General features: G+C 57.0%; 1 protein-coding gene across 2 annotated transcripts in view; it reads right to left on the bottom strand.

Moving 5' to 3' along the window:
- The window catches only part of CMYA5 (cardiomyopathy associated 5), an 80,530-nt gene extending 70,896 nt beyond the window's left edge, over positions 1-9,634 (bottom strand). For both annotated transcript variants that reach the window (XM_070056327.1, XM_070056329.1), the window contains exon 1: positions 9,358-9,634. In XM_070056327.1, coding sequence (XP_069912428.1) covers positions 9,358-9,521 — 164 coding nt within the window. In that variant the 5' untranslated portion in view covers positions 9,522-9,634. The remainder of the gene's footprint in view (positions 1-9,357) is intronic.
- Positions 9,635-10,092: the final 458 nt, after the last annotated feature.

Genomic DNA, 10,092 nt, shown 5'->3' with positions numbered 1-10,092 from the left:
GCGGAGGAAGCTTCCCACGGAGAGAAAGCAGCAGGCACGGAGGCCCGTGTGCAGGAGCCGGCCAGGCCTGCCGGGCGTTCAGGGAGAAGCCAGTGTGGCCCTGAACAACGCTGGGACCCTGAGATGAGCCGAGAGAGGGCCCAGCAGGCACCAGCTCAGGGAGGGCCTTGAAGGCCACCACGAAAGCTCAGACAGAGGTGGCATTCGGCCTCAGGGACACAGCTAGCGAGCAGCAGAGGCAAGAGGAGGCCCCAGGACCCTGCACTCCCGCAGCTCGGAGCTGGTTCAAGATGGATCTCTTGAGGCCCTTCTTAGAGGCCAACGTCGCTCTCGCCTCCTCATGTCCTGGTCTAAAAATGACTGCAGAACTCACCACCTCCACCCTCTGAAACAGAGAGCCTGACCGTGTAGAAGCAGGGCAAATACTTGTTGAAAGCTCCCCCTGATCCCGTGGAGCAGGCAGGAGAGTTATTTTGGTGTTGCTATCTTTGACCTTATGAGAAGGGCCTCGCTCGCACTGGGCTGCCTATTTTTAAACCTCAGATGTACTCTGCTTAGGACGCACAAGGAAACCTGATACAGCTAAGGTGCTGGCCAGGAGGAGGCATGCTGCAGACTTTCTGGGTCTTCTGTGCTTTTGGTTTCAAAAAAGTTTAAAAGAGATTGAAATAATTATTTTAAAACAGGAAGAGCGAGGTCGGCGCTGTGCTGCAACGGGTTAAGGCTAAAGTGCTGGCATCCCACATGGGCGCCAGTTCTAGTCCCGGTTGCTCCACTTCCCATCCAGCTCCCTGCTATGGCCTGGGAAAGCAGTAAAGGATGGCCCAAGTCCTGGTGCCCCTACACCTGCATGGAAGACCCGGAAGAAGCTCCTGGCTCCTGGCTTCAGATCAGCACAGCTCTGGCCGTTGCGCCCATCTGGGGAGTGAACCAACCGATGGAAGACCTTTTTCTCTCTCTCTACCTCCCTCTGTAACTCTTTCGAATAAATAAAATAAATCTTTAAAATAAACAGTAAGAGCATGCTCCAAAAATCAGTTATCTAATGAAGACTAGATGTGTGAATAGTATTAGACTTCACACACATAGATAAAATCTTTTTTTTTTTTTTTTTTTGACAGGCAGAGTGGACAGTGAGAGAAAGAGACAGAGAGAAAGGTCTTCCTTCCGTTGGTTCACCCCTCAATGGCTGCTGTGGCCAGCACACCGCGCTGATCCGAAGCCAGGAGCCAGGTGCTTCTCCTGGTCTCCCATGGCGTGCAGGGCCCAAGCACCTGGGCCATCCTCCACTGCACTCCCGGGCCACAGCAGAGGGCTGTCCTGGAAGAGGGGCAACCGGGACAGAATCCGGCGCCCTGACCGGGACTAGAACCCGGTATGCCAGCGCTGCAGGCAGAGGATTAGCCTGTTGAGCCACGGCGCCGGCCCCATAGATAAAATCTTGAGACAAGCACCAAACCTGTCTGTGCTCCAGCTCTGGCTGCTCCACTGTTCCAAGGGTGGAGAGCTTGCCAGGAAACCTGTCTGAGAGAAGAACCTTACTCAGCGTGGCTGGGCCTCCGTTTCCCCTTCTCTGACATGAGGATGAGGATGATGCCTGCAGCACAAAGCTGTTGGGAAAATAACAGTCACAAGTGGTGGTGCCGAGAGATTAGAAGAGTTGCTGGCCCTGCCTCCCCTGGGCCTCTGCTCACTCACCAGAAACAAGCAGGCCAAGGAGATGCCAGCAAAGGCCCCTGCTCAGCCGTGTCCCCAGCAGCTGGGGACCTCAGGACAGTGCGGCCACGTGCTCAGGGCACATGGAGAAGAGCTAGCAGGGGGACCCCCAGGGGAACGAGCAAGGAGGTTCTAGGGACTGACTTGAACGGCAGGGGTTCTAGTAGACTAGTAGACCCCACCCCCGCTTCCCACTGCGGATCCGCTCCATCAGTGCGGCGGAGTGTACGATGCACACAACACGTCCCTTCTCAGTTCTGGAGGCTGAAGCTGGGGGCAGGGGGCTCCTTGTCGCGTCCCAGCACAGCTGAGGGTGGGCAGAGAGGAGGCCAGAGGGCCCGCTCTTATCAACAAACCCACTTTGTGGTAACAAGCCAGCTCCTGGAGTGAAGACCCTCCCTCACCATAGCGACATCAACCCACCCCTGAGGGCAGACACCTCGCATCACCCCACCCGCAACACCGTGCCACTGGCAGTAAGTGTCTGGCAGAGCGCCCCTGGGGGACACAGGGAAGCCGCAGTCTGCCTTCCCAGGGGCTGAACCCTAAAGATGAGGGACTCTACCTACTTTTTCCAAAAGATTTATTTTATTCCTATGAGAGGCAGACTTACAGAGAGATGGAATAGAGCAAAGGAGGGAGATCTTCCACCTGCTGGTTCACTCCCCAGATGGCCGCTAAAGCCAGGAGCCTGGAACTCTGTATCCAGGTCTCCCATGGGTGCAGGGTCTAACCACTTGGGCCACCCTCCACTGCCTGCCCAGGCGCTTTAGTAGGAGCTGGACTGGATGTAAAGCAGCCGGAACTCAAATCAGGGCTCATAATGGATGCTGGGGCACAACGCCAGCCCCAGTTTTACCTATTTTGTCTCTTTCACGTTCATATAGCCTGGCACACAGTAGGCCCACCATAAATATTTGTGAATTGTGGGGAGCAGCTCGGACTAGACTGTTACTGGAATTAAGACTTATTCTATGCATCTGCTCTCCCACAATATGGCGCTGGGAGAGAAGTAAACAGCTTCCGCACAGCTGCCTCCAGTTCAACCAATTAACTGTAGGACTTGCTCCTGATTGGAGGAGAGCAGCGTACTCGGCGTGTGGGCAGCCGAGTTGGGATTGGCGGAGGAGGACTATAAAGGAGGAGAGAGACGGCATGCACCAGGAACATCTATGGGGAACATCTAGCTGAAGGAACACCTGTGCAGCCCCTGAAGAGAGCTGGCCGGCGGTGTGCCGCTCCCCTGCGGAAGTGGGGAATGCGGCCAGGGGGAACTGCCCTTCCACGGAGGTGGAAGGGATAGTAGCCAACCCGGGAAGAACCAGCAGCAAACCCGGGGAGGGCCGAGCAGACGAAAGAACAGCGCAGGGTTCAGTGTTGCTCCTCCACGAAGAGGGGGAGCGACAGTGAATGAATCAGTCTGTCTTTCTAGAGGAGGTACATTTCTGAAAAGGGAGGAAATTAAATTACAAATCAACAATTTTAAGAGGGAATTTGTTGGGAAAGCAACTTTTTAAAAAAATGTTCTAAATTGACAAATACAAATTGTCTGTATTTACGGAATGCAGCAGTGACCGTAAATGTCTCTGGCACACGTGGGTTTTCTTAGAGAAGCGCGGGCCATGGCGACAGCGCAGTGAGAGCGCGGGGCCAGGGCTCGGCGTGCCCAGCACTGACAGCCTCAACAGCAGCATCGGCTAAGCTTCCCGCATATCTTGGACTTTATCAGATTAGGAGACGGAATTTGTGAGCTCAGTCCACTCTGGTGGCCTTAATGGAGGATTTTTCTCTGGACAGAAAGAAAGGCCTATTCTTACGCTCCCATCCATGACCTGGCTGCAGGGCCAGTCTCGGGGAAGCATCCCAACACGTCACAGAAGGCGGGAGTGACAAGCGCCGACATCGTAATTGAACAATCCTCCAGTGCTTATCACTGTCCCCTCCACACTACTGTACTTCCAAGTCTCCGGGCACGGTCAGCCCCTGGCAAATGCCTGCAACCAGCAACAGCCTACCAGATCTAACATCCCAGCCACCCCTGCTTCCTGCAGCAGTCTGATAACCTGACACACACTCGTTCCCTCATTCACTTATTCAGTCAACAAATATGATCAACCCTGGAAATGCAGAGTGATTCTGGATGACTGAAAGAAAGCTCAGAAGAGCCATGAGGAGTCCCAGAGCTAGAACCAGGAAGCGGAGGAACACCTGGCCCCACATGCCTCTGGGGCAGGTTTCTACCCAGCTCAGTGTCACTCCTACAGACCTCTAGGTGCCACTGTAGGAGGGTACTTTGCCTCCATGTAGTGCTGAGGACATGGTGTTGGCGAGCTCCTTGGGAGGAGAGGCCCTGCCACCCAAGCATCTCTTTGTCCCTGGCACCCAGCACAGGGCCTCGCACACAGAACCCAGTGCTAGTAGAGCTGCTCTATGGATTCCAACAGAACAGATTTCTCGGTATTACTGGACCTGCACCGCCCAGTGTGGTGGCCCCTAGCCACAGGAGATCACACAGCAGTGGAGGTGCGGCTGGAGAAGAGGAACTGAAATGGGCCGTCAGGGCAACATATATATAAAATGTCAAGGACTTAGCACAAAATAAGCTATCTCACTAATAATTCCTACATTGATTACATGTTGAGATGATAATACTTGGGGTTTAGGTTAAATGATGTGATTATTTGTGGGGAGCAACTCGGACTAGACTGTTACTCGAATTAAGATTTATTCTATGCATCTGCTCTCCCACAATATGGCGCTGGGAGAGGAGTAAACAGCTTCTACATAGCTGCCTCCAGTTCAACCAATAAACAGCAGGACCTGCTCCTGATTGGAGGAGAGCAGCGTACTCGGCGTGTGGGTAGCAGAGTTGGGATTGGCGGAAGAGGACTATAAAGGAGGAGAGAGACACCATGCACCAGGAACATCTAAGGGGAACATCTATCTGAAGGAACACCTGTGCAGCCCCCGAGAGAGCCGGCTGGTGGTGTGCCGCTCCCCTGCGGAAGTGGGGAATGCGGCCATGGGGAACTGCCCTTCCACGGAGGTGGAAGGGTCGGTAGCCAACCCGGGAAGAACCAGCAGCAAACCCGGGGAGGGCCGAGCAGACAAAAGAACAGCGCAGGGTCCTGTGTCGTTCCTCTGCGAAGAGGAGGAGCGACAATTATTAAAATTAATATCACCTGTTTTGAATTTTTTACCACGGCTACTAGAAGATTTAAGATTATTTTTAGTAAATTAAGGCTAATTCTCATGTGCAAAACACGTTCAATCTCTTGTTTTTCTAAGTTCTTTTTAGTAGCATGGACAATTTCCTTCTAACGAGGTTTCCATTCAGCCTGTGTTCAGAATATCCGAGTCACATATACAAATACTTGTCAAATTGTATCATCAGTATGTCTCACACTTTGGAAGATTTGCTATTTTGAACAAGAAACAATAATCGCCACTCTTGCTGTATCAAAGTCTTCCCAAGGGCATGTGATATGCGTGCAGCCAACACTTAAATAGCTCTTCGGTTTCTGGCTCCAAGCACTTGGGCTTATCCTCTCTCCCCCCTCAGCCTTGGCACCCTGGGCAGCTCCCCCCATCGCAGCTCTTTCCACTGACCTCAGAAGGGGGCTGGCTCAAATAACACACTTGTCAAAACACCTAGGTAAGCACTGCGCTGGCGGGCCCGCAGAAATAGCCGTGAGGAGACAGAGTGCTCTGTGCAGACAAGAGGAACCACGCGCGGGCCCCTCCGCCTTTCTAAGGCTTGGCTCCCACGTGATTGGTCGACTGTGAAGGTCACTAATCGTCTCCATTCTGTCCGCTTAGACAGGCCTGCTCTAGTGGGCACTGACAAAGCTCAACTGATTTGTAAGCTTTGGGTCCTGCTGTAACGAAAATCCTCCGTGCTGAAGTAGGGAAAGTAAAGTTGCCCACGGCCAATGATCCGGAACAAAACTGAAAAGTTTCTACATGATCCGGGGACGGTGGAGCGAGCTGGGCATCACGGGTCCTCGGGGAGAAAAGCTCCGAAGGCCGGCAGAGCACCTGCTCGCCTGTCTCAGACGCCGCGAGTCTGAAATGTTTAGCTCAGAGTTTGGCACATGGTACGTGTTCAAGAAATGTCTTTCGCATGAAAATGTGAATACACAGGCGTTTGTTATCTACAGGAACCCCGCAGTCACCACCTTTTTGTTTTTCTTTTTTTTTTTTTTTTTTTTTTTTTAAGCCCTGTGTGGTACAGCAGACAGAACAAGGCTTTCAAGTTTTACTCAAAATCAAACCTGAGTCCCCCCACGGCCTGCAAAGCACTGCACGGCTGCAACCCGACTCCTTCAGGCTCAGTCTGACCACTCTGCCCCCCCGCCCCGCCCCCTCTCCAGCCACCTGGCCTCCTTGTCGCCTCAGGCCAGTCCCACGTTCCTGCCACAGTGCGCTTGCACCTGCCCCTTCTTGCCTAGAACACACATTCCTCCAGCCCCTGCTCAAATGTCACCTCACCAGGACGGCTATCCTCACCACCCTAAACCAAAATAGCTCGGTGTATGTCTTCATACAGCTCACGGGTTACGTGGACCTCTTACGTGGCTGTCGGTTCCCGGAGGGCTGGGACCGCGTTCACTGCCCCTTCCCTCACGCCTGGAGTGCCGGGCGCGTATCTGTTGGGTGAAGAAGCTACCGAACATCAGACTGAGCCAGACACGGGCCTGGTCCTCACTCTACCAGGAGGAAGCCGCGTGACGGCCCCGACAGGCGGGCCCTGACGCCCGTTGTGAGTCTGTGGTGCTGGCTGGGAAGGGATGGATCTAAAGCCCGCCTTTGACAAACGGCCTTGAGCTCAGTTGTAGCAACACAAGGATCCTTGTGGACATTCACGAACTGCTTGCTCGGGACACAAAACCTGCCCTTTCCAGTCCCGCAGGTGGGATGGAGCCCGGGACGCGCACCCTCCTCCCACAGACCTTCCTTTCATGTCTGCCTGCGCTCCACGGAGCGCGGGAACTGTGAGGACGACCACGGACCCCCAGGGATTTTCGTGACCCAGTACCTGGTGCGGTCCGTGGCAATAGCAGGTCTCAGGCGCCTCAGGTCACAGACCTATGGGGACCAAGCCCGCGCCGGCCCGCGCTGGTGAAGAGTGGGCGGGAGGACTCAGCTGAGCGAGAGCCACGCGGGCCTGCGCACAGCCACACCGTTTACTCCTGTGACGATCTGCAGGTCACCATGTTCCCAGATGAGAGCCCGGCTCGCTGCGGACAGTGCTTGCCCGCGACAGGCTGACAGGCCTCAGACCCAAGCCTGGTGCCACAGATCAGAGCCACACCCCGGTGGTGTCCCCGACCAGAGGTGCGGGCGCTTTGGGCACCTTCAGATTTTCAGATCAGTCTAGAAAGTGGCTACAGACAAGGCCACATATTATACCCAGAGGCATAAAGAAAAGGGTTACAAGCACCTTTTTCCCTTCTAAATATGTTTAAAGTAAAGGGTTGGTTTTTTTTCTGATAATAAAATGTACTATGTTCTTGTTTTAGAAAAACTGAAAAGTTCAGATAAATATAAAAAAAACTCTAAGAGACATCCACTATTAGCTTCTTTTTAATCTTAAGGGTGACTTTTTAACATAACTCTTATTAACTTTTTAACCTTTTCCCACCATTCTAAATTGTACCGACACCATTCTAAATTGTACTGTGAAGAACTTGTCTCACATTCAGTCCAATCCGTTTCCACTGCCAGGGTCCTCATAAGCAGTATTTTCCAACCAAGCGCCGTGTGGCCACCACTCAGGCTGTTTTCACGTTTTGACTTCCAAGTTGCCATTCCAGGAAACACAGACACACACACACACACACACACACACACAAACAGGCAGCAAGACAGAGCAGGCAGATGGTCTGTCCTTTCCCTGTAACAACTCTTCTAAGCCAAAGTTCGGCCGAGCCACCCTGGTGTCGCCAAGCACTTAAGGAAGGACGGGCAGGACCTGGTGAACACGCAGGCTCACATCCTGGTTCTTCTACGAGGCCTGACTGTGGCTGGAGGTTGTAGGAACGAGATCCGGGTTACAGTGCGCCTGTGGCCAGGTGGCCAGGCCTCTGTGGGGGACGAGCCCCGAGCAAGGCGGGAAGCAGGCTAGTCTCTCGTGCTCACTCCCGCTCCTCAGGGCACACTCCGAATCTCACCTCTGTCTCGGGAAACCACAGAACTTTAGGCCTCGAGGCAAGGCTGGCGAACACCTGGCTCGAAGGCCTTGGAAGGGCTGTGAAACCACCCGGTCTGACCCTGCCAGGCCAACCGCAGGCGGGCCTCGATGCAGTCCATCTGCAGCAGGCTCATGTTTCAGGTGGTCATTTTGTAGGGCCCTCAGATGATGCCATGAACACCCCACTGGCCCTTGGCAGAGAAAGCGTTGCCAGCCCTGCCTTCCAGGAAGCTCAGGCACCGCAGAAGCTCGGAGCCCAGCAGCACTCGGGCAGGAGGGACTGGGGTCCCAGGGCAGCCTCCCGGATCTCCCCCGGGCCAGCCACAGCAGCGTCTCCTTCCCGGTGCCTCCACCCTGGTCCAAGCCCCAGACAGCGCCTTCCTCCCGCCACTGCCTCCTGGAAATGGACTTCCTCGCCTGCCCGTCACACCGCTGACTGTGACCACGACACAGCAGGGAGTGCCACACTGGGGCCACGGTCCTAGTGTCAACCACTCAATGTGTTCCAAATGCCGATCGCAGTCTCAGTGGCCCCTCCTCACCCACGCCACGCCACGCCACGCCACCAAACCAGCCCTCAGCGGCTCAAGGCTCCCCTCCTTTCCTCCTCCCAGTCTCTGCCTGGCGCGCATCTCACCGCCAGGCGGTTTGAGGCTACCTGTGAGGGCCAGCAGCGCCATGCCCAGCCGTCAGCCATTCGCAGTGCAGTGTAAGTGCAGGGGAACTCAGGTTCTCCTGGGCTAACTTTCTGGGGTGAGGACGTGAGGATCCCAAACTCCACCAGGAAGAAGGGGACTAAGGCCGGCGTTGGCAGATTTCCCCTTCTCAGTCCCTCCCGCCAAGGCCAGTGCACTCCGCCATGTTCCACAGGTGCCTGCTCGCCTCTTGCCCCACGCGCCTCCTTCCCGGGGGGTCTCGGCAGCCCCACGGCCATGCTCCCTCCCGGCTTCCCACGGCGCGCAATGCACTGAGCCCCAACTCCCCCCCGAGGAGCAGGGGCTGCCCGCCTCCCCTGGGCGAACAGCGGCCGCAGCCGGCCCTCCCCGCCTAACTCCTCATCATGCACCCTCCTCGCTCAACCTGCGGTGGAGACAGCCCTGGCCGGCCGCAGACACGGCGCCCGGACCTCCAGAAAGCCAGACCGGGAGCCGGGGGCCGCACCGCCTGCACGGGGAGCCCGCCTGCACCCCAACACTCGGGCCCATGCTTACACACACACACACACACACACACACACACACACACACACAGTGCGTGCGCCGCACCAAGTCCCCCCAGACGGAGCCGCCCGGCCCGGTCCAGGCCCGCGGAGGCGCCCAGCCCCTCTGCACTTAGGCGGGACCCCCGGTGGGCGCGGAGAGCTGGGGGTGCCGCTCGCCCCCGCCCCCCAGCCCCGCTCCCCACGGCGTCCGCGCGGCCCACCCGAGGGAGGCCGCAGCGCCCGCTACCTGGCGCCCGGCTCCTCGTCCGACTCCGCCGCCGTCCCGTCCTCCTCTTCCTCCTCCACCTCCTCCTCCTCCTCCTCCTCGCTGGCCAGCTCGCGGGCCGCCTCGTCGTCCCCGTCGGAGCCGAGGAGGCTGGCGTCGGCGTGGTTGCTGTCGCTGGTCGCCATCGTGCCTTCGGGCGGGCCGGGGCCGGAGCCGGAGTCGGAGCCGTCCGCGCCGCGCCTGCTCTCCTCCCTCTGTGCGGCCCGGCCGGCCCGGCCCGCGGCTCGGGTTGCGGGCGCGGGCGCGGGCGGGGCGGGGAGCCGGCGACTTTAAATAGAAGTCGCGGCCGAGTGTGGCCGGCAGCGCTCGCCCTCCCCGCGCCCGCCCACTTCGCTGGCCCCTGCGGCCCGTGCCCCGGTGGGGAAACTGAGGCAGCCGACGCTCTCGCTGCTGTGGCCTCGGGGCCGTGGGAAGCAGGGCCGGGGCTGCCTCGCCGTCTCGCGTGGCTGAGGAATGGCTCCTGTCATGGGCGTAGTCAGCCGTGCACTGTCGTCCTCGGTGGCCCCGGACTGTTCGGCCAGGAAACCTCCTGTGCGCTCACTCCAAACCTGAGGGCTGATTTTCCTCCCATTAGCCAGAGGCTAACTGTTCTCTGCAGCTCTGCCCAAAGACCCCCTCCGGGCCTGAGTTCGTGCCAAGCCAGTGTCTAAAGCCCCTCCACGTGCCCGCACTGCTCAGGACGAAGCCCACGGGCCA

Source organism: Oryctolagus cuniculus, chromosome 14 (genome assembly GCF_964237555.1).
Source record: "Oryctolagus cuniculus chromosome 14, mOryCun1.1, whole genome shotgun sequence".
Lineage (NCBI taxonomy): Eukaryota > Metazoa > Chordata > Mammalia > Lagomorpha > Leporidae > Oryctolagus > Oryctolagus cuniculus.
The sequence above is the reverse complement of the archived record's forward strand: the minus strand, read 5'-3'. Positions and strand labels throughout refer to the sequence as shown.